Source organism: Lissotriton helveticus, chromosome 11, assembly GCF_964261635.1.
Source record: "Lissotriton helveticus chromosome 11, aLisHel1.1, whole genome shotgun sequence".
In the NCBI taxonomy this organism is placed as follows: domain Eukaryota; kingdom Metazoa; phylum Chordata; class Amphibia; order Caudata; family Salamandridae; genus Lissotriton; species Lissotriton helveticus.
The window spans coordinates 813,777,873-813,805,293 of record NC_136072.1 but is presented as its reverse complement, the minus strand read 5'-3'; the positions used below and the strand labels follow the sequence as shown (position 1 = coordinate 813,805,293).

At 46.1% G+C, this 27,421-nt stretch overlaps 1 protein-coding gene across 2 annotated transcripts in view; it reads left to right on the top strand.

Annotated features, from left to right (window-relative positions):
* The window catches only part of LOC144792072 (uncharacterized), a 484,547-nt gene that overhangs the window by 387,369 nt on the left and 69,757 nt on the right, over positions 1-27,421 (top strand). For both annotated transcript variants that reach the window (XM_078666920.1, XM_078666919.1), the window contains exons 18-20: positions 6,598-6,726; positions 16,046-16,074; positions 16,165-16,219. In XM_078666920.1, coding sequence (XP_078523046.1) covers positions 6,598-6,726; positions 16,046-16,074; positions 16,165-16,219 — 213 coding nt within the window. The remainder of the gene's footprint in view (positions 1-6,597; positions 6,727-16,045; positions 16,075-16,164; positions 16,220-27,421) is intronic.

The window sequence follows — 27,421 nt, the reverse complement described above, 5'->3', positions numbered from 1 at the left end:
TCATCTCCACTGGCATCCACACGACTGCTTAATTTGTAAAAAAGATAAGTGCCAGGACCCTCGTCAGGAAGCCACTGCAGGTTGCAACACCCATTTCCCCTTCCAGCGCTACCAATGACAGTACCAACACAACTACTAACCATCACAGTCCTAGAATTGTGTTAGTTCAGACTATTCCAGGACTCCAAAGCTATAAGAAGTGCTTGGGCGGCAGGTATTTATTAGCCATTTTTAATGTATATTAGATTAATAAACAGCTTGTGTTGTGCTAATCTCTAAATTAGACAGACAGTGCCACAATGTGACAGACTGTCATAAGTGCTGGTGTCGACAATGAAGTGCTGGTGCGTAACACCGGAAACCTCCATTTCAAATTCTGCAGTGATCCACACATATTTCCGCATTTCCCTATCCCAAAATACCTCATACTCATAAATTATAAACTATCCCATGCCTGGCATATGTAGCTAATCATTCCTGTTTATGTTGAGTGTAGTTTTGCTTTTCTACTTGCAAATGCAAATTTACAAATTCCAGAATGCATCTGAAAATCTTGACTGGGTGGGCTACTTATAGCTGACACAGGACTGCTTCGGATATCTCCTCAACCCACCGCCTGCTTCTTCTTTTATGTCTTTTACTGTATGTGTCTTCCACTTCACTCCACCCTTCTTTCCCATTGCTCACTGTATCTAGTTTTCTCCATCTTCATTTACCTATAGTCCTAATTCCTCTGCCAGGGCTTAGTTTGAGCCTGTGGTTTCCGATGTCACCAGAATTTAACTGTCAACACTGGCTCTTGTGACAGTCTGCCACAAGATGGCGCTGTCTGCCTAATTTAGAGATGACCACAACAACAGCTAATTATTAATTCAATGTACATTAAAAATGACGATTACCTGCCGCCCAAACCATACTTATAGCTTTGAGAGCCTGAAATAGGCAGAACTGTCACACTTGTAGGAGTGTGATGGTTAGTAGTTGTGTTGTTACTATCATTGGCAGCGCGGCAGGGGCAATGTGTGGTGCAAGCTGCAGTGTCCTCCTGAAGAGAGCCCTGGCACTTTTTTTTTTTTTTTTTTTTTTTTTTACAAATGAAGGACTACTCTGCCCTCTTTCTCAAAGTTAGTAGACGACTCCTTGTCACCAAGGATGCAAAGTTCTAGGTTTTTATTTTACAAATGATGGTTTTTCGGTGTCTGAGTACAACTAAAGATTGCATTAACTGAAGTGAACCACTACAACGACTCCCACAATCCACAGGCAGGGTTAGATTGGGATTAATAAACGGCCCGGGCACTCTAAAACAAAGTGGCCCACATTTGCATATTGCCTTTCCACAAAACACTGCTTCGGTGACATTTTATTTTAAAAAAAAAGGGTGGGGGGTTAGAAAATGCACAGATTAGTTTACACAGGTGAAATACTCCTGAAAAGAAATTAGGCCAATTTGCTCAGACCCCCTGCTCCACTCAATATGCATATATTAATGGGCCGGCCCAGCAAGAGAAATGGAGTGACACCTCTACCATTGATAAAAAGGAGGTAATGGGCGCCCATCTACCTCGAGAAAGGCCACTCAGCCACCCACTGGGCCTCTGGCGGCATCAAACAATGCAGAAACTGCCCTCCCCCCCAGGCTGCTCAAACAAGCATTTACAATGCAACAGTCTGTCCTTTGCAAAAGTTAGAGCTATTGGCATTGTAAATGACAAAATGTTTATTTATGTGTTGGTTTTGACAACAGATAAATAAATGAGCGTAATCTCTCGCAAATGCGAGACCTAGTAGTAGAGTGAATAATAGTGAGTAGTAGAGAGTGAGTAGTAAAGAGTGCACAGTAGAGGAGTAGAGAGTGTGTAGTAGAGTGAGTAATAGAGTGATTAATAGAGAGTGAGTAGTAGAGAGTTGTAGAGAGGACTAGAGTGAGTATTAGTGAGTATAGTGAGTATTAGAGAGTGAGTAGTAGAGTGAGTAGTAAAGAGCGAGTAGTAAAGAGCGGGTAGTAAAGAGTGAAAGAGTGAGTAGTAAACAGTGAGTAGTAAAGTGTGAGTAGTAAAGAGTGAATTGTAAAGAGTGAGTAGTGGAGTAGTAGAGTGAGAGTAGTAGAGTGAGTAGTAGAGTAGATTGAGTAGTAGAGAGGGCGAGGCGAGGGGAAGAGAGAAAAGATTGGACAGGAGAATGGTGGGCGAGTGGGGAGGCCATTGGCAAAGGGTATGACTGAAGCATGGTGTGCTAGGGCACTGCCTTTTACAGAGAGCACAAGTGGGCACTACAGTTGTATCAATTATGCATTTACTGCTAACCCTGCGTGACACATAAATGATAAGATGTGGAAATTGATTTTCTGTGCATATTTCTCATGTGTGCATCACACATGTAAAGTGTATTTTTGTTTTGATCCTATTAAAATCTTTGCAACAATCACACTTCAGAATCACACACAAAACTATGAGCTTCATTTGAACTTTTCTTACTGCTGAAATATTTTCAAATATTTATCAAATTTATTTTGCAAGCATTTTCAGTTTGCCAAATATTACAAAACATTTAACACTGCGCAGCTTCTTCCATAGCTTGTAAGCACTGCACTACCTCTCGCACCCCTACTTCTGCACCCCTGCCCTTAGAGCACCCACCAACTGCAATTTACCTGGCCCAGAGTTTTGGTCTTTACTATGTCCCTTGTGTGGCCTTGCAGAGTAGAATCCTTCTCGAACAGGACGTGCTGCCAAGCTTTAGGAAAGTGAACAGCACGTGCAGGCAAACTTTATGTAAGTGCCAGGGGTGGTGGAGCAATAAGAATGATCCTATCAACGTGGCAGGTTGCGTTGTTTAAAGTGCAGTGTTACTGAAAAGTAGACTTGCAGCATCAGGGGTACGAGAAGTGCTGCTGGCAGGAGCTGGAGAAAAAGACACGAGTTCCACGGATGGCAGGGGTGAGGTTACCTACTGGGGGTGTGGGGGGTGATAGGGTGGCGTGGAGGCTACAAGTCTCAGGGGTAGGGAGGGTACTAGGCCATGCAAAGGGTGCAGGGCAAGGAAGGGTCGGGTTTAAAAAAATAATCTTCCCCTGGTTGATACAATGAACACGGGGGAATGGGGTGCAATAAGAGACACATCACTGTGCTGTGTGCACCAGGCATGTCATATATGGCTCTGTCACCAAAACCCAGAAGCACAGAAAATACTCACCCCTTCCCCGTCATATTACACGACTCCCAGACGACAGATATTCCACATATAGCAATCCACCCCCGCCCCCCTCATAGCTCTACCAGCTCCCCATCCCACTTTCTTAAAAAGTCGTTTTCCATACCTGTGCCCCCCACGGTGCGGCGTGCGGCCCCCTTGGATCCGGATGGGCGCTTGTTCCTGGATCACAGATCCGAGAAGATCTGCCACTGCTGATGAGGACAGCTCGAAAGGGCAGGAGTGCGGGTTCCTCGGAGCACAGGGGGGTGGGAGGATCTGTGCAAGCCTCCTCTCTTTCTTCAGTCTCACCACTCCAACCCAACACCCCTCCCCTTCGCTCTCTTTGCTGTAATTCCTTGTTTAGGATGCCACAGCGCGCTTATCCGTGAGGCCCTGGAGAAAGAGTCCGCACGCATGACAAGCCCAGGAACATCACAACAGCAGCGCAAGTGACTGGCCGTTGTGTCGCCATGCAGTGGTCTGGGGCACTTCCGCTGTGCAGCGAATTTGCATGCGCTACACGAGCTTGGTGTCAAGACCGGTCTCCTCCGGCAGGCAGCCTAACAATGCAAAAAAAACAAGAAAAAGGCACGAGCGGATGGGGGAGCAAAGAAAAACAGACACAAGAGCGGATCTTGAGCACGGCATGGCACAGCCCGAGGCAAAGAGCAGCGGAGGGGGAGCCTTGCGCCGCCCTACTCCACCACGCCACTTCCAAATCACCGAAGTGCAGTAATGGAAGTGTTAGGGTCCACAACTAAGTTGAGGCCTTCTGTATACCCAATGACCTCAAAAACCCCCGGGGGAAACCTCTTGTTGTGCATGGAGGGACGGGGCGGAGATGAATGGGCGGGAACAGTGCCAGTCCGGTATTAGAGACCTGTATCCGCTAATGAGCTTGTCGCCCTGTCACATCCCATCAGTGTCCCGGGGCAGCGGAGAATCTGGTTGCTGAGTTAGAGGACTGTCCGAGTTCTTGCTTTAATAGGATTGGGCCTGCCTGGGGTGGAAGGAAGATTAGTGCTAAATCAGGAGCCCCCCACCCAAGAGGGAGGGTGGGCTTCAGGGCGCTCTTTTTAAGTTTAGACCCCCCTGGGCGCTCTCCGATGAAGCGACGTCCAATGTGGCCTCGTCTTCTTTGCATCAGCTGCGGGCCTCGTCTTCTTTGCATCAGCTACGGGTCCCGGGTTCAGATGAGCGCAGAGAAACGGGGACGGTATAAAAGCACTATTTCTCGTTGTGGGTCTTTGTGGAGTTTTACTCTTTACTGCACATGTGTAACACGCTGGCACTGGCACAAAAATAATGCATGCTGAACCGACAATTGTCAGGAGGACTCCTGACAGAAAAGAACCCCCACAGCCGTGAAGGGTCCCCGGATCCACGGGAGGCAGGGATGGGCCCTACACACGGTGCCAATGAAGGGCCATCAGAACCGCGGGGCGCATGGCTGAACCCTACACACGGTGCCAGTGAAGGGTCCCTGAAGGCGCGGGCACAGGGCCGGACCGAACACACGGTGCCAGTAAAGGAGCCGTGAAAGGTGCCGGGAGCATATTGAGGTCGCTGTGCAGAACAACCACCATTCGGATATTAATAGACGAGCCTTTGAGCACAGGGTTGTGAACTGGGATTTTATGGAAGACGCCATTGGCCGAAAGGGCACACACTCAAACTCACGCACAAATCACACGCTAGCACGCACATACACGCGCACACTCTCGCATTCGTTGTAATGTCTTGGGAAGCAGTAGGAAGGCGTTTATTGCCAATACCTTGGAAGAACTTGCCCTCTCTGACTCTCGCCACGAGGACTGCTTTACCTCCTCCGTGTCGCCACAGAGCACCGGAAACGCCTCACACGACCACTGCTACCCACAATCACCTGTCACACAAACACACTTCATGGCAGTGTCCCGAACTGTGCGGTTTTCCACCAAGAAACAAACACAATTGCATTTGTTAAATAAAAGCACGAAAAAGAAGGTCTGAAAGCGGCCATTCCAACAACACCTTGTTTAAAATAGTCTGTTATTGAAGTCACAAGCGCCCGACAAGCGCCGGACTTCCTGCTGGCATAAAAGGTTCCTTATCTTCTTTATGGGGCCATCTGGACCCATAAAGAAGATAAGAAACCTTTTACTCCAGCAGTAAGTCAAGGAACCCAGTCTGAAAAGGACCGGGCTTAAAGAGAAAGAAGAACGTCACTAGGACCTCTTCTCCAATGGCTGGCCACCGTTTAACATGAACGGTGACGCCAGCCAATGGAAAAGCGGGGCGGGGCTTAACCTCGCTAGTGAAACTTACTGAATATCATTAAATCTCCCCAGCTCGACTGCGCATGTGCGCAGTCTTACTGTATCCGAGACCTAAAAAGGCATTGCCCTAGTGCCCGCGTTACCAGTATGACGCTATGCACAGGGTCATTAAACTAGACTCCAAGACTGGATCTCTGCGTCCTTGGTGACGTGGAGACATCTGATAATCCTATACTTTCTACAGCCTCGCTTCATACATATTATTTCCCATTACCTTTTCCCCCCTTCCTTCCCCCGCTCTCTCTGTATTATCCTTCCTCACTGAGGTGACCTCAGACTCCAGAGAATAAACATTTGCTGCTGACATCAGTGGCCCTTGCCATTTTGTTTTGCAATCAGGGTGCAACTGGTTTTGAGACTCCCCTGGTGGCGACCCCTGTACTCAAGTCAAAGGCCGGCCCTTGCTTGAACTTTTTCTTGCAACCTTTGGTTCAGGGGAAGGCAGAGCGCCCTAAAACGTTTTTAAACGTTTTTCAGTGAGAGACAAAATCTGTCAACATTACAAAGATAGCACGTGAATTCAATGCTGGACTCAAAGAGGGGCAGCTCAAAAACAGGTTGAGGTGAGACAGGATGCCACAGTTTTATAGGGTAAGTCAAACGAAGAGGTAAGAATGGCGGTGTGGGAGGGATGCAAGGTTATGGGTGCAGGTGACTCATAAGGGGCACTGTGTTCCAGCCCTGGGTTTTCCTTGTACAGATGATTGCTTTCAAGTGTTTTAGCTAAAGTGGATCAACCCAAGTGAACCAGGACTACAATTCCAGGTTATTAATCGAAATCACAGGACTGGTGCACAGTGTCCTACAACATTATGGAGTTGGAAAATTATTGTGGCCTAAATGATATCCTCAACAATATTGCCCCTTTGGAGTTAACAATAGAAAATCTACACCCAGTGGGAAGATACTTTTGTAAACAATATTTAGGACGCAATATTTTTGCCAGAAAATATCCCTGTACTTCATATATATTCTAGCATACAACCCTAACATAACAAGACATCATGAAGAGGCTTATCTAGCTACACCTTCTGAAGCAATGAGCTTCGTTGTTGACCTTTGAACTTGTACCTACTTCTTACAGTCACAGAAGGACACGGAAGACAAGCTCCTGCTTCAGCCGCCGACCCCCGGCGCTTTTCCCTTCCTTGCCCGGTCCTGCATCCACCACCTCGACGGACCCCGAAGCCCACCAGCAAATCTGCAAAGGACGGTAATGAGGGGTGATATGTACCTTTGAGCTTTCTCTTAATGAACGAATATTTACCAGTCAAATGCCAGCACTAACTTCAATGGGGTGATAAACATGGTAATCTGTATGACTTCTGAGATTGGTTCTGCCTCTTTTGGCTTTAACGTGAACTTCACTCCTTGAACTTCATTCTAAATGGAGAAGTCTCATAGGGACGGTTTTCAAAGGTCAAATAAAAGTGACTAAATTATCAAACCACCCATTGCGTTTACCATTGTTATCAAATTATAACATTTCGACGTCATACGCATGTAAGTGCAAATTGTGTGTGATGCATGTATTGGATGACGTGTCTGTGTATGTGTGTTTTTGTATACAATTGCTTGATAGTCTCATGTACTGGTGCACCAATTATATTAATCTGGTACGTACACATTGTACATTATGCAAATCTAAAATCATGAAAAAAAACGTAATTTTTACTTAGATAAACTATTCTTTCATTCAATAAAGTTATCTCTCACATCCCTTCCTTTCTAAACGGCCTCCATCCGCTCGTGCCATAGCAAAAAAAACCCAGCTAGAACCGATGCGCAGTGGGCCTTTCGGGCCCCTGGGCCTATTGAACCTACTATATTATTGATACTCATTACCCTTTTTATAAATAACAGTATTTCACTTTGTGGTGGCGTTTGCATATTTACAGATTTGCACAGAAGTAAAGGCCAAGCGTGACCTTCAAAGGACAGACACCACCTATCAGGTTTGTTTCACCACACCTGACAGCTTAATGGTGGCTAATACTTCTAATTCCACACGGAAGCGCAGTAACTCTCGATATTAATCACGCGCCTCGCTGAAGCCTCAGCTGGCCCATTCTGTGCGCACTTCCGGTGTCCTTCAGAGCATCAGTGTTCTCAGATGTGGGATATCAAGAGTTTCCCCCCTGACTGGGAACACGAAGTACTTCTGAATAAAAGATGAATGTAGAACATTATGACAATGCATCGTAACGCGGAGCACTGTAAGCATTAAAAAGACAATATTTTGGGAAACGTTTATATCAGGTTATGCAATATATTAATTTCACATTTATAAAACAGTGTTACTTATGCTGGATGTCTCCAGACAGCTACGACGTTTAATAAATGCATTTTAATGTATTTCTGTGACACATTTGTTACCTATTACACGTATCTATACATTTATCTTTTCCACCTCTTTATTAGGGGTGGAAAAGGAAAATACATATTCCAGTTGATGGACTCTTTATTGCCAGTGGCACTGAGGTACACTTTTATCCCCAAAATGGGTGGAGGAGGGGTGCTGAACTGATGGGAGCAGCAGGCGCGTGTCCATCAATTCTAATAGGTGATTGGAGCAAATAAATAATAAGTCTTGAGCAGATGCCCGAATTTCAGTTGTAGTTGACGGGTGTGTGAGTGCAGGACCTCTACTCACCAGCCTATTTTTCCACAGTACGCAGATCCCTTTTGTGAAATAGGGGACACACGTGTTGAGGAGACTGGCCACCCCGACAGTGGGTAAAAGGTGCAACAAAGCCCGTTTTGTGAATCTGCCATTTGTGAAGTTTGGAGCTACTGGGTCATTATCTACCTCATTACCCACCAACCTCGTCTGTCTTCCTCCTCTTGTACCAGTCGCTCCATCGCTCCATATGGAATGATGTCTCCTGACTGAACAGCATTCACTCAGCTATTAAAACTCCTGGCTAGTTCCCCTCCTAATATGGGGGCCAGAGGAAGACTACATTCTCTGCCTCTTATAGGCGGGGCCTAGATGGTAACTTATAGTTTTTTCTACGCCAGTATATGAGAGACATGTTGAGGATCAACGCTAGGAAAGTCTTTCTTCATCCGTTTGGCCAGGAGAAGCTGAGAGAGCCACTGAGGAGGCTCTTGGAATTTCACCAGGCCCCTGCAAGGCAATGGTTGATGCTATAAGAGAGGACATGTCAGCAGTCCGATTGTGGTACCTTGGTCCCGTCTCCACCTTTACTATCTGGTTTATCATATACATCAGTACTGGCATCCAGCTTCACAGGACTCTGGTGCCAGTCCAACTAGAGGTTGTCCTCAAGCTCCAATGGTAGTTGAATCGCAATAACCTGAACACGGGTGTGCTGCTGTCTCCTACCCTCCCAGTGACTACTACAAATGATGCAAGTATCCTGGGATGCGGAGCGAATTCAGAGGATTAACCAGTCCAAGGTCTGCAGATGGCTTCAGAGTCTATTCTTTGAATTTGAAGGTGCTGGAAGCAGTTTACAGGGCGTTACAAGCATGTGTTCCCCTAGTTTGGGAACACCTGTGTTGGTTCACACAATCAGACAGCACAAGCATATTTCAATCACCTTGGGGCAACCAAGGCTCCTTCTTTGGCTCAAGTGGCAGAGAGGACCAGGATTTGGGCAGAAACCAATTTAATCACCTTGGCAGTGATCTATCTTCTGTGGAGGGAGAATGGGCATGTTGATCTTTTGGGCCACATATTCCCCTCCCTGGTAATGGTGTCCCTCAACCCTCTCCTTTTCCAAGAGATAGTGAAAAGATTCGGGGAATGCACAGGATGCTCAGCTTCTGAAGTCCTGCTCCCTTCTTTCTTCCCAGGTGACTTGGTGACAGTTTGAAGCTGCTGCCCTTGGTTGCCCTTGCTCAGACAGTTATCATCCCATCCATCATGCATTTTCCTCCTGACTCCTCCTCTCAGGTTCCTATCACTCTTGGGAAGAACTCTGTGCCAACTGTCTCTGGGGGTTTAGAGTTAAAATAAATTATAACAAATCTGAGATGCTAAATTTTGCTTTGCCTGCTACTGAAGCAGCAATGCAGAAAGCTTAATTTCCTTTGATGCGGGCTAAAAAGTCTATTAAATATCTTGGAGTTAGAATATCTGCCTCCCCTGGAGATTTGTTCTCTATTAGCTACCCCCACTTCTGACAGGTATAAACAAGCACTGGCATAGCCAATAGGTCTCGCCTTTGGGACCTTATAAGTGTTTAGTTATCCAGCACAATATCCTTCATGCAACAACATCAACTGTTGCATGGCTAAACACTTATAAGGTCCCAAAGGCGAGACCTACTGGCAATGCCAATGCTTGTTTACAGTAACTGCTTGTATGTTTTAAAACCAACATCAAACATTATCAGCTATAGTTTGGAAGAATATATTCCCTTTCATAGCGCCGTTGTCATTGTTCATAAACTCTAAATGTAGGCTTGCCAATGCTCTGTTGTTAGTGCTGTCTTTCTGTAGACTGCCAGCAGTGCCGAGTTGGCAGTGTTGGTGCTATAGGGTATATGTATGGTGTTTGCACTGCTGTATGTGCTGTTCTAGTGTTGGTAATGGAACGTTAGTGCTCTCGAGCAGCATTGTGGAGGCAGTTCTCTGTTATGCCAGCTGAGAGTGCCGCAGGAACAGGACGATAGTGTTATGTCAGTGCTGTTGCATTAGTTGGACCGTGTTGTTAGCTCCAATTCTGTAGCTGCCAGAGGTTTGGTGTCAACGTTGTGTATAGGTTACATAGAGACGCAGCCCTGAACTCTGCGGTGGGGCTAACAGCCCTACAGATATGTCCTTGGTTATCAAGTGCCTTTCTTTGACCAGACACAATCTTGCCTCCTGGGGCCCTCAACTGGAGTTTTAGAGTGATCTCTCTAGGAAACATGGGGGCTATAGCAATTTATCACTTACCTAGCTGCATATAATAAAAACCTATCATCTGCAAGCAAGATGGGGAGCTTTGCAGGGGACACGTTGACTCTTTACGCTACTTTGATTCAAAATTGGGACTAGGGAAACACAGGTCGCTCCAGTAAACGCATTACCCTCTAAAGTTATCTACTATTATTTTTGTTCCCTGGGATTTACTGTCCACCATAAGGTCTTTTTCAAATGTTTCTTCTTTTTGCCAACTTCTTTGAGGTGGAGTTCTTAAAGAATAGTTGTGGAAATTGACGCTCACATTTTGTGTCTGGTTTTTGGCTCAACCCAGATGCAAAATCTAATTTGTTAAATCTCATTTTGCGCACAAATGTACTCATGATAGACCTGCTGCAAAACGTGCGTGAAATGTTAAGCATGGGTTGTGCTGTCACTTCCTTTGAAGTCACTTGCTATAATGTCATTTGCATACTGCCTCATACTGGCGTTTTAAGTGATAGAAAGGGGGTCGGTGGAAAAGTGGATGTCATCCTGGCAATGTCAGTGATGCTCGCCCTCCCTCCCCTCCCCCCTGGAGGGTTGCTCTTACCTCCTCGGTGGCAGTCGGGCGATACCACACCAGCAGGAGGCAGGTAAACACGTTCAGCAGCAACCCTGCGCTGGTGATTGCGTTGGGGGCTACCCAGAGCGGAATCTGCTCAAGCAACCAGGCCCAGAAGACTTGAAGAAGGGGCTCGAGTAGCGAGCGGCCGGTCGCGCTGTACCGGTGCTCCTCCAACCGGCAGAGCTGAGAGCGGAGCGGGCAAAAGGCGGAAGTGAGACGGCAGGGCGCCCGCCATAGTTGGACTGTAGTACTACAGGGGGAGGTTACCGGTTGCCCCAGCTGGCAAGCTCCTGCCTCCGGCTCACACCAGGGGCCTGCGGTCTGTCTCCAGCGCACTCTGCTGTTACTCTCGTTCTCGGCCCGGCCTCTTTCCATGCCAGAGGAGGAGGGGAAGGTAGCAGGAAGCCAGGCACCCGGAAGAGCACTCCACAACCGGGGCTTGAAACCCCAATCCGGCATTCCTTCGCATGGCAGGACGACTGAAGCCGTTCTGCAACCCAGACCAAACTCGACCAGAGCCATCCCTGGAAGCCTAGCGTTCCATTCTTGGGGAGACAGAAGCCTCCCCCACACGCCCCCCTTCCTCCACGTGATACCCAGAGACTCCGACCCCTCCCTAAGTTGTCCGCAACCTGCGATCCTTTTCTACTGCCACAGGCAGTAAAGACGAAAGACAGTGAATATGTAATCCAGTTCTGCCTGGTATTCTGTGCATTCTACGAATTTTATAGTTTTTTCTTTCTACAGCATGATCATAGGATCGTGCAAAATAAACAAGCACGTTCCTTGCGCTAAAAGGAGACAGCAGGGGGAGGGGCGAGAGGAGGGGGCGAGTGCTGGATATTAAAGTGTCGGCAAAAGTGAAAGCGTTTCACTTGCGAGAGCGAGCAGCGCCAGGAGTGATAATTGCTGACATATGGCGCCGCGCGCTCCCGGAAGTGAATCTCCACACTTGCACGCGTTGCCATTGAGGGCAATGGAACGCGTGCACGTTTTTGGCTGAAAAGCGATTGCTAAAGGTCTTTTTGCCTATGCAGCGCATGTACGCTGCATAGGCAAGACCTAAAAAGGGACATGTGCTCATGGGGGAGTCTTTTCCTCTCCTAGATTGGCAAGATCAATGGAAGTAAAATGTCTATTCTACATAAGTTACTATAGATGTTCCAAGCACTGCCAATTTGGCTTGACAGGCCACATTTAAAACAAATTAAAAAACAACTGCTACAATTCATATGAAGGGGCAAAACACCTAGGATTTCTCAAAAGCTGCTGATTCAGCCTCTTGGGGGGTGGGGGCAGCACCGAGTATTACTCACTATCACGCTGTTAAGCTACTGAGAATCATAATGGAATGGAATGGTCAATGCTCGACTCAGTGAGGAATTGGCGTTAATGGACCATGCCCTAACTTGCCGCCCCCTCTGGGACCGTGTCTGGTTAGCCACAGAAATATGCAAACTGCTATCTCAGTATCTCCATGAGTACTACACTGTAAGCCTGGGATAACTATGTCACATTACGAAGGATGACAACTTATCCATTCCCGTACACTCTCAACCACTATAATCCTGCCTTCATACCTGCCTTGGAAGGTACAGCTTTCTGACTTTGGAGGGAGGTCAAGGTGCCATATGATCTCTTATATGTTTGATAAGAAAGCCCCCAAAACATTGCTGCAGTATATGGCTGGTTTTGACCTTCCAGATACAAGAGGATCAATTGCCAGCCTCTACAAGCTGATTTTAGTGCAGGACTTACCTGCTGTCTGGAAACACAACAAGGAATAAGAACGTGCCCTGGGAAAACGGATCACAACTAAGCAATGGGAATGTCTGGGAAGGGATATCCACTCTTCTTCAATTTCAGTCCTGTGCAGGGAAATAGATTCCAAAATATTGTTTGGGTGCATTATAATAATCCACATTTGTAAAGCGCACAATCACTTGTAAGGGTCTCTAGGCGCTGGGGGCTGTCGGGAAGATTAAGCAAGCTATTGCCCAGAGTCACATGGTGCTGGGCTAATCTGGTGCCGGTGCCGGGGATCGAACCGTGATCCTCAGATTCCGGAGTCAGTCACCCTGGCCGCGGCGCCACACCTCTTCCATTATACACCATCCCGACTTCACAGCATGTACCGCAATGTATCCGCTATATGCTGGAAGAGCTGTGGGACACTTGGAGAGGCACTGCACAATTAGTGGGCCTGTCCTAAGGTTTAGCCTTTCTGGTAACAAGTAGCGCATATTCTCAAGCACATTCTTGGGTTTCACATACCTTCTACATAATAAACGATGCTACTGGGCCTACAAATGATTGATTTATGGCCATTGGAGAAGCAGAAGTTCCATATGATATTGCAATGTTGGGGGCACCAAAATGACCATCGTTTTCAACTGTAAAAGTGCTACCAGTCTCCCACTCACTCAGTGGTATCAAAGACTCGATCGAACGGCTGACTAGTAATGTGAATGGTACCAAGAGGGCACTGAACCTTTCTTACCATCTGTCTTTGGTCAATAAGTTTTTGTAGTAGCCTGAGAGGTAAAAGAGGGCTAACATCAATTTAATTTCCTGATCACAGTGTAGTCTTTATGACCATACAATAAAAGTCTGAACCCATAGGAAAGTTAAAAAGACTTATTACAGACTAAAAACCAAACTGATAAATGAGTCGCAAAAACATATTGTAAAAATACAGAATTACTAATGGAAATCCAAAGCGCCTAAATAGATTCATCCTCAAAACAGGAAGCATATGAGGAGTTCAGTAGCTGCAATGCAGACACTGAGAAACAGAATCTGATGATTAGATTGCATGTTTCAATCCTCCTGTCGATACATAAGGATGTCAAAGAAAATCTATAAGCCCGATTCTTAACTAAGAATGAGGGAAACCCTATTTAAATTCGGGAAGCAGGAAAGGTGTCAGCATAATGGAGACTTCAGTACAAGTTCTCCAAGTCAAGGGAAAGCATAGCATAAAGCCACACAATGAGAAATATCTCAGGATGTCTGTACCTCTCCAAGTCTAAGAGCATCTGCTGTCTAACTAACAATGTGAACACCTATTAACACATACACAATCAACATCATTATCTGCAGTAAAATTCTATTGTCTTCACAGTAGAAATTGGCTTCATCTTTCAATTCTCCCACCTTCCAATTTGAACATCAGAGTGACCTTGAGCATCCGTTTCAGTCATGGTGATCAATCTCCTACTTAATTTGCACAACTCCTTCTTACCAAAAATTTCATTCCGGACCTCACTAGTTCTACAATACACAATGCGTCCTTCTCTAACTAATGAAGCCTTTAAACTGAATCTGCAGAGGAGAGAACATGCAAAACAATACACTTTCACATTGAAGGTAAAACATAGAAGCCCAAAAGCTTCCGGCCTTTGGTCATGCTAACTTTAGGAAAACAAATGTGCACCTGACATTTAGATATAGGTGCACAAACAGCCACAGTATTATAGCAGGTTTAGGAGGGTAACTTAAGCATGAGTCATGGTTATATGTGTAATGCAATGTCAACTAAAGGTTGAAAAACTTAAAGTATACGTGTAACTACATACGAGAACTATGATTTCATGATTAACTTGAACATTAATATGTGTATGTTAATAAATCTCTAACATTCTACAATGAGACATTCCAGAAATACAGTTGAATACTCCGCTCTCATTAATGACGTTAGACATACTGATTATATAAAGTGTTAAATGCACATGAAGATTTACAGTTCCGTGATGTTTATCGGTGAAGCAAAAATTATGCTGCTCCAGTACCCACCATGCCTATGAGGCAGATTGGAGAGTTGTATATAGTGTGCTCTGTAGGGGATCTGAAGGAGAGGGAGGTTGATGGGGGATACGGGTGACGGCCTATGCTAAGTCGGGTTTGCCTTGTATATTTATGAGGAATATTTGCTTTGCTATGTATGTTTGTATCACCAATTGCTTGACATTTTGATGGCCAATGACTTCAGATGTTTAAGCCCAATAAAAAGATTTGCCCAAAAAGACAAATGACCATTGGTCTTCATAGCCCACAATTTCAACTCACAAAAAGAGGGCTTCTCAATCTTAACAAGTCCCCTTTCTCTGATAGGTTTATACGTCTGGTCCATTGCTGCCACCACCAACTTTCACAAAAGAACTCTGGACTGCATTGTTGGAGAGCTCTTGTGCTAAGTCAACGTCTTCATTCCAAGAATTCACTAGTGAATGAGGCAGAATCTGTGGAGACCTGTAGATGTTTCCTCTCTAAGCCCTTACAGATTCCATGATTTTTTCGATGACCTGTCATTGACCATATGTAGTGCGTTTTTACTATTCTAACTCCAAGGCACCTTAATGACCACTGTGGTAATTTAAACAGATAACGAAAGTAAATACACATGTTCAGAAGTACATTATGACAATAGAGGGATCAGGCTTCGTAGCGCTGTTGTCTCTAACTTTCTGAATTAGACGGTGTTTCCCATATTGTGGCATCCCTTTGGAGTCACCCTCCAACCCCCACTCATTGGACACCATCCATATTATAGTCAGTCAGTGTCTCACCCTTGCTGCGTCCCTGCAACTCCACACGTGTGCAGGGCTTGAAAGTGTGAAGATACTGGGCAACCCAGCTTTCCAAGTATGCTACGGCTAGAGATCTGTGTGGTAAAGGAAGATACACAGTCCAGCTGCATAGTTAGATAATCCTTTATTGTAGCTCTCTTCTAGGATAGATGAGTAGGAGAAGATAGGAAGTACAGATGTAGCCCCACCAGGAGCAAGCTCCAGGCAGCTCAGCCTGAGTTGACCAACTGACACTGTGAGCCAGAGAGACACCCAGGCATTCTATGATGTCATGGTACATTCTATTTAGTGGAGAAAAGTAGAGAAGTAATTTACTACAATGTACTTGTCTCAGAAGTCGAGCTCACCCGCAAGATAGTACGGAATGTGATGAAGAAAACATTGAGAAAGTAATGCAGTTTAATGATCCTGTTTATTCTCTTGCTCGTTCATTCATTGATATCTTCCTTTGTTCACTACAGATATGTACTTGGTGCCGATTTCCGAGAAGGTAAACAAAATGTGACTAAGTGTTCTGCATAAGAACCTGCATGAGAGTCTGGACTAAAGCGCCTCCTCTCTTACATCTTGTTTTCCTCAGGAAGTCTCGGATGAGGAAGTCTACATGGAGTGCGACGGAAGCTCAAGTGATTCATGTGAGTTTGCCTCGCTTTGCTTTCTGGGACTAGTATGTTTTACCTTGTGATAAAAAACCTCAAGGTTCTTCAAGAATCAGAATGCGAAGGAAAAATGGAACATTGCGAGCTATTCGCATGTGCGATGGGACAGATTGAGATCTTTGAATGATGAAAAGTTCACACCTGACATGGGACAGATTGAGGTCTCTCGATTAAGTGAGCTGATTTCGGTTGTCGTTTGTTCTCTAGACTCGATGTGCTATTCACACACACAAGGAACAACCTGAACTATGTGGAGTGAGTGAGCGATCAAGAAAATGTAAACAAGCTTTGACAAATGCAATCATTTTGGATTTTGGACGGTAAAAATGATCCTTTACAATTCACTGTTCAGACATGTCAACTCACACGATGCCACTGTGTGTCACATGATATCAGAGCTCTTAGCATGGTTCCCAGGTGAAGAGATAGTATCACATAGTCAGCACGGGGTAAGCTCGAAAAGCAAAGTAATGAGTGAAGGCTCTTGAAGGGATCCATTACGTATTTTCGAAATCTCCCTGTATTGATAAGAGGCTGGTTCATACGTATTTGTGTTTAGTGGGTGGTAAGGGTGGCTGCGGAGGCAATGCTGGAAACAAAGCCCTATACCTCTCCATAGACCCACCGCGTCCAAGGCTGCTTAAGCATTGATGGACCCAATGGCAGCATCCTCTCCAGAGTCTCTCATCCTCTCTCAGAGTTACTTTTTTTTGGTCTGGGTTGACAGTGTAGCTATCACCATACAATAACATGAGCATCATTAGAGAGGAGTTTTGCTCTTCCAACATATTAGGAGCCAAGAGTACATGTTTTGATTAAGTAGAAGTTGTGTGCTTCCACGAAAATGTGCTTGTCCTCCACGCTCCTGTGACCATTTCGTTTTTTTTATATCATGACATTGGAATACTATTAAAATATCTTAGATAACTAGATAATGTATTTCTTCAAAAGGAAGGTGCACCAGGAAAAAAGTTCAATGTAGCAAATTTAAATCCATCATCTTCCTAAATTATTCCAAAATATTGCACAAATGTTAAAATCAGCCAACTCGTTTCGTTACTTTTACACTAAAAACTTCATGAGGGCTGAAACAATCACATAAAAGACAATATAAATCACCACATATAAAACATGTAAAATGACATTACATACTTACATATATAAAGACACACAACACAGCTCAATCACTATGTATCTCATAGAGATCACACCCTAAAATACAGGTTTAAGGCACATGACACACTACACAAAGGTCAAACTAGACTTAGTTTTCCACTAAGCAGCCCACATATACACATATCAAAGAACGTCACTAATCCCAAACAGATCCCAACACTTATAACGATTCATCCCTAACATACCCACCTATATGCAAAAAATGAATTACATACAAGTATATCCCACCTCACATGACTGTGCATTAAGAACTTAGATTCAAATGTGTCCGCAGCATGATCATTTGACACATTTGAATCTAAGAGATTGAAATGTGTTGTGGGTCTTTATATACGTAAGTATGTAATGTCATTTTACATGTTTGTATGTGGTGATTTATATTGTCTTTTATATGATTGTTTCAGTCCTGATGAAGTTCCTATTGTGACAGGAACGAAACGCGTTGGCTGATTTTAAAATGTGTGCAATATTTTGGAATAATTAAAGAAGATGATGGATTTAAATTTGCTACATTGAACCTTTTTCCTGGTGCACCTTACTTTTGAAGAATTTCCTGTTTTCTGGTGTCCAGTGGCACTGAAGGGCGGCAAGTGCGGGAAGAGTATGCACAGGACACTAAATTGGACTTGACTGGATCGAGGTTCAATATCTGTGGTCCTCCACTGTTAGCTTTATGTGTAAACTAGATATTGCATGTTTTTCTCTAAAAGCAGCAAAGATGGGAGGAGGGCAGTCATTTACCTACATGATTTTTAGATCTGGCTTGACATTGCAACTATCCCCAGACCCTTTAACCTACACCAATATTAGCCTACAGTTTTTTACTTCCACACAAATGCACATCTATCCACATGATATTTACTTGTAATGCTTCACGTTACACACAGCATTCCTTTAACTCAGACTTTGCCAATGCTTGTCTTAAAAGTTAGCACATCTGACTATTGCACATAGACCAGGCACATTATGGATAGCGGCAGCCCATGCTTCATGCACACATGGTCCCTCATAGACAAAACATGTGTTATGTTAATAAAATTTATAGAGGGCTCGAATACCCTCGGGTGTCCAGGCGCTAACAGTGCTACATACTGTACTCAGTGCTACTACTACTAAAAGAGCCAGGTTTTCAGTTGTTTTCTGAACTTGAGAAGGGAGGAAGTGAATTCCATATCTTGATGGTGTTATAGGTGAAACTCCTCCCCCCCCAGTTCATTTTTTTAATCCTGACCATCAGCATCAGATGGGCATTAGCCGAACGCAGAGGTCTATTTGGGGAGTACCATCTGAAGAGGTCCTCTAGAAATTTTGGCCCTTCTTTGTGCAAGGCCTTGTGGGCCATGCAAAGTGCCTTGAACTTTATCCGCTGACCGACTGGCAGCCAGTAGAGGCCACGCAATGCTGATCTGACAGACTGAAATTTAGGTATGTCCAGAATCAGTCTTGCTGCAGCATTTTGTGCTGCCTGTAACTTCCTGAGAAGGGTGGATTGCATATTGATGTACAATCCATTACAGTAGTCAAGTTTAGACAAGACTAAGGAGTAATTTAGCCGATAGAGAGACAGACTGGGGCGCCATCCGAATGAAAGGGACCTTTGGACCCTGAACACAACGAGGTGGTTTAGAAAAGAAAGTACACGCTTCTGGAAACAGTTTGGCGACGGCTGGTTGCAGCATAACTGTCGGATAATGAATCCGACCTCCATTTTCCATAATAATACGACCTCCATTTTCCATAATAATCTCTAATATTGTGTGGTGTGAGCACAAATTGGAATTGGCGACTACGAGCTGGGTAAAGCACATCCCCACACATGGAGTGATTTCATATCGCCCATTGATTCTAGAAATTACGGCTTGTGTAATTAAGAAAAGTGTCACCAAAAAGCCCCCTTTTTTCTAAAAATCTGATAAATGACAAAGCCCTGATGAGACTCCGGGTACTGGTTTCCTGGATTCGAAACGCGTCGGCAATTGTGTAGGAGTCAAATTTTGTCACCAATAACGCAAACTAACAATTGCTTTCATTTAAATGATTGTACTCCTTGTTTTCATTTAATGAGTGTACTCTTTGTTTTTTTGACTTTGTCCAAAAATACAGAATCAGATTGTTTTGTCTTATGTAAAGGTTTCTCTGTGATGCATGATGTATATTTTCTTTATTTAGTATATATGTGGAAAGTGTATTCATGTTTGTAAATTGTATATTAGTGTAAATAGATGTATGTACAGTAGTTCCATTTTTTTGCACAATTGAACCCAAAAAAAAGTTTTTGAAAAAAGATAAAAGAAAGGTATAAATAAAAATACCAGGTCAAACCAAAAAATTGTCGTTTGACTTGTCTTAGTAAAATCTGGTTTAAACAAGGGTGGTGGAGGCAAAATTCTTGTGTTTCACGTATAATAGAGAGTTGTCTCGCCAATCAGCTTTTTTCTGAAATCTGAGAGCATAGATTTATATCGATTTTTTTTTTTTTTCTAAAAGCTCATCATTTTTTCGCCACATCCTCTCTTGCCTTCTGCAAGCCTGTTTATCTATTCTCAAAGTTTCAGAAAACCAAGGGGCAGATGGTGTTCTCCTATTTTTATTAATCGATATATTAGGGACTAGCTTTGCAAAGTTGGTCTCAAGCCAGGTGGTAGATTTTTTGGCAGAGATTTCTACATCCTTCTCCACCTCCTCTTCGCGTTTTGCTAGCTCGTTGACCAAAGTTGTAGGGTCAAGTTTATGCCACGCACTGCCAGTAATCTTAGAATTAAGCATATTAGGGCTATTAGTTTGTTGGAACTTATATCTAAAAAGAATGGCATAATGGTTAGACCAGATTAATGGGAGTGTGGATAACTTGGAGATGGCCGGATTGTTAGTGAACAGGCCATCTAGGGTATGCCCTGCAGTATGTGTAACACCAGAGACCATCTGTCTTAGGCCGAACTCTGGAACTCTGCGGCCATATCAAGTAGCTCCTCCGTATCTCTATCATCAGTTGTTTCTGGATGAAAATTCATATCCCCTAAGACTGTAAAGGAATTAGAGTGGAGACAAAGCTCCAACAAAGAGTGGAGATTAACTAAAAAGTTGGATCTGGGGCCTGGAGGGCGATAGATCAGGAGACCTTTAGAAGAATCTTGACTGGAGAGAGTCATTTTAAAGATCAGGAGACCTTTAAAAGAATCTTGACCGGAGAGAGTCATTTTAAAAAGCAGGTCTTCACAGTTCTGTGTGGCTATTAATGAACAAAAGGAACTTAATTCAGCCCTATGGATCAATGCCAGTCCACCGCCTCTTTTAAATTGCTTGTCATGTCTGAAGATACAATAGCCCTGTGGAGTCGCAATATTAAAATCAGAGTCTGAGGAGTCATCACCCCATGTTTCTGTAACAAATAATATGCCAAGTTTATAGTCTGTGATAAAATCAACAATTTCGTATTTATGTCTGACCAGGGAACTAACATTAATAAGTGCTAGCTGTAGATCAATATCTGTTTGATCTCGAGTTGTACTATCTCTCAGGGAGTTAATTGGCAAATCTAACATTTGTGGAAGTTTAATATCACAGCGTAAATATTGGTGGTAGTCCTGTTTTATTATATGTTTACACTTGAACTAATAGCATTTCTGGCGTATCGATGGACGGAGGGACAAAAGGCTCTCACCTGAATAACATATTGTAGATTTACATGCACTGTAAGAACCAGGGTCTGGGGCCCTAGGCCTGGTCCAGGCGCAGACGGGCGCAGACGGGCTTGCCTTTGGCATACCGGCGGCGCGCCCGCTGCACGGCTGTTCCAGCGTGTCCCTAAATAGGAGGCACCAACGTCTAGAGCGCTAACTGCAAAGGAAGTGGATAAGCGGAAGTAAGTGCCTGAAAGTAATACCTGGAATGAGGTTCTACCCTCTGCAACAATCGGTACGAACCTTGGTGGACCGGAGAAACCTCCATGTCAAGTTAAAAAGTAAGCAAACATCATAATATTAATAAACGTGGTCCGATAAAAATAAGATCGTTATCATAACACACAGTAGCTAAAATAAGTTAAAAACCTTCACAGCAATGGTGATGTGCAAAAGGCGAGATAGCAGCGTTTTAAACAATAAAAGGTCAGTGAGAAAACCTGTACAAGTAGCAGCGAGCGTAGCTCTAACAATAGCAGTATGAGGAGCATATGCAGCACCGGTGCCATCTTTTCCTTTGCTCTCCATCTTCCTATCCATTGCTATCTCTTTTTGCATCCCTTCACTTCAATCCACAATACTTTGTTCCTTTTTACCCTACTCTATTTTCTTTTAGCTTCTGGGGTATGTAGGTGCTGCATCATGCTTCAATTACTTACCGGTAATTGCATTACTCTGAGTCCTACTCCCTCGCTTCCCTTACTTACGAAATTGAGGCATCCCTGCCTCACCAGACACCCGTACCCACGTGATTTGTCACGTGGGGACTATATATAGCCCCCAGCCCCCTCATACCTCCTGTAATACCACACAGATCGAAACCACACCAAAAGGTTGGCCTGGACCATCAGGGAGGGAGGGAGGGATGTAAGTAAGGGAAGCGAGGGAGTAGGACTCAGAGTAATGCAATTACCGGTAAGTAATTGAAGCATTACCTCATCGTCCCTCCCTCGCTTCCCTTCCTTACGAAATTGAGATGTACAAAGCCAAACAGGACAACCAAAGAAGGTATGCAAAAAACAGGTTTATTAAAAAACACAGAAGACCAGGGGAAAAATCACTATTCAGGAATCATAGTGGAAAGAACCCTGTGTCCAAACACATCCGCACAGTCAACCTCCTGGCCAATCCTGTAATGAGAGGCAAAGGTCAGCGGGGAAGCCCAGGTGGCAGCCCGGCAGATCTCCGAAATGGAAGCCCCTTGGACCTCCGCACAGGAAGCAGCCATGGAGCGAGTGGAACAACCCTGAACCCCCAAAGGAGAAAGGTGCCCCCCCTCTTTGTACGCCAAAGAAATCAGAGAACGAACCCAACGACCCAAGGAAGGAGTAGAAGGACGCAAACCCCTATTCACAGGACCAAAATTAACAAAAAGGGAATCTGAGAGACGGAAAGGAGCGACCCGCTCCAAATAGACCAGGAGAGCCCTCCTAACATCCAAAGAGTGAAGCCGCACCTCAGACTCCGAGGACGGGGAACCAAAAAAGGAAGGAAGAACCAACTCCTGATCCCTGTGGAATTGAGAGTCCACCTTAGGACGAAAGGAAAGAATAGGTCGCAACACGATTCTGTCATCAAAAACCCGACAAAAAGGGTGTTTGGAAGAAAGAGCACCCAGTTCACACAGGCGGCGAGCAGATGTAATGGCCACCAAAAAGAAAGTCTTGAAGGACAACAGGCGCAGATCCACAGAAACCAACGGCTCAAAGGGAGACGACATCAAGGCGTCCAAGACCAGAGAAAGATCCCAGGATGGAAAATGCCGCCGAGGGGCAGGAAGAACGTTATTCAAACCCTTAAAAAGGTGACTGACCAACCCCTCAGAATCCGAGAGATTGCCCCAAGAGCTCCTAAACGCCCGAATCGCAGCCCACTGCAAACGAAGGGAAGACACCTTCAAGCCCAAGGAAGCACCCTCCTGAAGAAACAGCATCACCTCAAACAAAGAAGAGGAAGAGGGGTCCAAACCCTTGACAAGACACCACCGACTGAAAGAACGCCAGTGCCGTAGGTAAGACTTGATGGTCGAAGCGCGTCTAGCCGCCTGCAGAGTAGAGGTCAAACCAGCCGGAACCCCTCGTCGCAGAAGACCTAGGCGTTCAACCTCCAAGCCGCCAAGCGCATCCGGCCCAGAACATCCTGTTGAAACGCCGGGAAGACCAAAGGGGGAGGAGACAGAGGCAGCAACCACTCCACCTCCGACCTCAACTCCACCAGGAGAGGAAACCAGGAGGCACGAGGCCACGCCGGAGCCACCAGAATCACAGAAGCCCCCGAGGACCGGACCCTCAGCAGGAAGCGGAGAAGAAGGGGGAAAGGAGGAAACGCATACAGAAGCCCGCGGGGCCAAGGGCAAGAGAGAGCATCCACCGCCCAGGCCGACCCCTCCCGACAGCGGGAGACAAACCGGGACACCAAGGCATTTCCCACATCCGCAAAGAGGTCCACCACCGGAACACCCCAACGCAACGTCAGAGCCACAAACAACTCCCGACGAAGGCAGAAATCCACAGACGACGGAATGGCCCTGCTGAGGGCATCCGCCCGGGAATTGGACACCCCCCGAATATGGATCGCCGAGAGAGCCAACAGATGAGATTCCGCCCAAACAAACAACCGCCCCGCCACTAGGGCCAGAGAAGAGGACCTCGTCCCCCCCTGCCTGTTGACGTAAGCCATGGCCGTGACGTTGTCCGTCCTGACCAGGACCACGGAACCCTGCAGAAACTGGGAGAAGGCCAACAGACACACCCCTGACCTCCACCCCCCATTGAATCTAGTCTACCACATAGAGTGGTCATACCTAGGAATACAGCTTCTCTATGTTTTTTCAGATTGTGTAACTCATCTACACGCTCGACTGGACCGCCCGTTGGTTGAAGGACGTTTGCCTCACCCACAGCTAGACCGGTCCCAGTATCGCCATCCACTTCACGGGCGAACAGAGTAAGTCGATCTTAATCTGCTTGGCCCAGGTTACTAGGACCTGCCCTCATTATCCTTCCTAACCGTAATCTATTTCCTTCAGAGAACCACGACACAGGCGCGAGTCCCAATTCAGACGGGTTACCCCTCGTTCGCCTGCACATGTAGGTACATCTTCAACTTTGGCCTTGTTTTTTAGATTTCAATTGATTACATCTAGTGATACACATTTCTGTTTTCCTAGGTGCTCAATGTCACTGTTTTTAATTGTCCTGAGGAAGACCCCAAACTGAGGACCCATCTGCCCTTAACTTGGGGGTCGAAACGTCGACATCATGACCTACACATACACATCCTACCGGAAATTAGCCAAATTCAACTTATGTGTATAGTGTACACTGTGGGAACACACTGTGATCTGTAACATGACTGGAAATGTTTTGTTGAATAAGACTGAATTGTTTATAGGACACAATTCCTTTTCTTTGTCCCTTATTCTTTTCCAAACACACCCTACCCTCCCTCAAATCCCTTTCCTTATCTGACAATCACCGAGCACTAATTTAAGAATTAAGCGTAATTTACCATGTATTGTATGAATTTGAAATATAATATATGTGTAACTGCAGCAAATCACTGCAATGAGCTGGATTAAATGCAATCTAAATGATACTTACTTAGTTGATGTACCTTTCTTCTTAAGTAATGAGATGTTTAACTGTTTTGTAATCGACCACCCCCTTTTATATAACATTGTACTGACCCAGGTCGATGAGGTAAGGGTTTACCCCATTATTACCTACCACAACAGAGCCAAACGGACAGCCTCCAACTCCCTCCAGTTCGATGACATCCTGCTCTGAGCGGGAGACCAGAAGCCCCTGGACTGATGAACCCCCAGCCATGCCCCCCAACCCGAGAGGCTGGCATCGGTCGTCACCACAACCGGAGCCGGAGGAGAGAGAGAGACACCCTTCAGCAAATGACCCCGAACCAGCCACCAACCCAGAGAAGATCTGATCTGAGGGGAAACCGGGATTGGAGAAGAGAGGGGAAGGCAATGGGGAGACCAATGCGCCAGAACATGAGCCAACAGCGTGTGTAAATGAAATCTGGCCCAAGGAACCAGAAACACCGTGGCAGCCATATCCCCCTGAACCTGCAGCCAACGCGCCGCCACCTGTACTGGACCTGACAGCAGAGACAGGATGTGAGACTGAATCTTGACCACCCGAGCCTCGGGCAGAGTGACCACTCCCAAATCTGTCCGAAACCTGGCCCCAATGAAGAGACGATCCTGGGAAGGAACAAGGAACGACTTGCCCAGATTGACAAGAAAGCCGTGCCCCCTCAAAACGGCCAGCACCAAGTCTGTGTGATCGACAGTCAACTGGAAAGAGGGAGCATGAACCAGCCAGTCGTCCAGATAAGGATGTAAAAATATCCCCTGACAGTGGACCAGGGCCACCAAGGGGGCCAAGAGCTTGGTGAAGACCCGAGGGGCGGACTTCAGCCCGAATGGCAAAACTGCAAACTGGAAGTGGAAGCCGCCAACCGCAAAGCGAAGAAACTGCTGATGAGTCCGAGCCACAGGAACGTGAAGGTAGGCGTCCTGCAAATCGATAGACGTCATGAAGTCCGGGACCCCCACCAACGGAATGATGGACTGCAAAGTCACCATCTTGAAGTGAACGGTCCGAACCCAACCATTCACCCTCTTCAGGTCCAGAACCGGCCGGAATCCCCCTGACACCTTCTGGACCAGAAACAAAATGGAATAACATCCCAGACCTCGCTGCGCCAGCGGGACCGGAACGATCGCCTTCTTTGACAGAAGATCCCGAACCCCTTCCAGTAGAGCCTCCCGCTTGGACGGAGACTTGGGGATAGGAGTAAGGATGGTGCCCCAGCCGGGCGGAACGGCGACAAAGTCGATAAGATAGCCTCTCCTGACAATAGTCAATGCCCAGCGATCCCTCACATCCAGCCGCCAAGCGTCCAGGAAAGACATCAGCCTCCCGCCCACAGGACCTGAGGGTGAAACACAGTCGACGTCAGGACTTCCTCTTGAAGGTATCCGCCGGAAGCTTGGGACCAGGCAAGGCCGAAGATTTCCTGGGCCTGAAATGGCGTTGACGAGCAGAAAAGTTCATGGAGGACTGGCGGGAAGACTGAAAAGATGGAGAGGAGGAAGGAGCAGGATTCCAAAAACGGCGAGAACCAGAGGCAGACGCCTTGCCCTTGTAAGGCAGAGCATGCTTACGGTCCTTGAATGCCTTAGTGACCATACTATCCAGCTGGTCACCAAAGAGCAACTTGCCATCAAAGGGAATCTTAAGGAGTGAGGACTTCTCCGAAGAATCAGCCTTCCAGTCACGCATCCACAAGTTCCGACGAGCCAAAACCAAGGAGCCAGAGGCCATGGCCGCAGAGCGAAGAACATCCGAAGAGACGTCAGCCAAGAGCTTAGCCTGCTGCTCCATGTGGACAAGCAAGCCAGAGCAGTCCTACTCCTCCTGAACAGCCGTGGCCAGCTTGCCAAAGTCAGACACCAAAGACTGCGCCGCATACGCAGAGTAGATGCCAGCACGTAAAGACAAATTCCCAGCGGAAAAGGCCTTCTTCAGCGCACCATCCACCTTCTTATCCGTGGCATCCGAAGGCGAACAATCCTCAGGATTAATAGAAGTGCGCCCAATAAGAGTGGCCAACATGGCATCCACCTTCACAGAGTGAGGAAGAGAGACCTCCCCCTCCTCCAGGGAATAAAGCTTTTGTAAAAAGCGAGGAACAGAGGAGCGCTCAAGGTCCCGCCATTCCCCCGAAATCAAGTCTTTGATGCGGCCATGAAAGGGCATAGCGAGTTCAGGAGGCTTAACATATTGGGGAAAAATGTCCTCGGACCCCATGGGAGCAGAAAAAGGAGAAAACCCCAAGTTCTCCCTGATGTGCTGGAGAATAGCAGGCACCTCCTCCCTACGCACAAACTTCCCCGAAGACGTAGAAGGCATGGCAGAGTCCGAAGAAGAAGACGAGTCCTCAGAGGGAGAGTCCACCGGACCCCCCGCAACACGAGAAGACCTGCGCCGTGGCTTAGCACCCCTCGCCTCCAAAGCACGAGACACAGCAGCCTCAATCATGGACTGCACCTCAGAAGCAGACAGGAGGGCAGAAGAATCCACCGGACCCTGGGACCTGGTCCTACGAGCCGGGACAGGCACCTCATCGTCCTCATCAGAGGAGGACAAAACCCTCAAGCGCTTCGAAGTCCGTTTAGCCATAGTGAAACTGACAGGGCAGAAAGCCGAGGCAAGCCCTTATATAAAGTGTAACACAGCCCCAGCCGGGAGAAAACCAATAGAAACAAAGGATACACGAGGCAACCAATAAAGAAGCC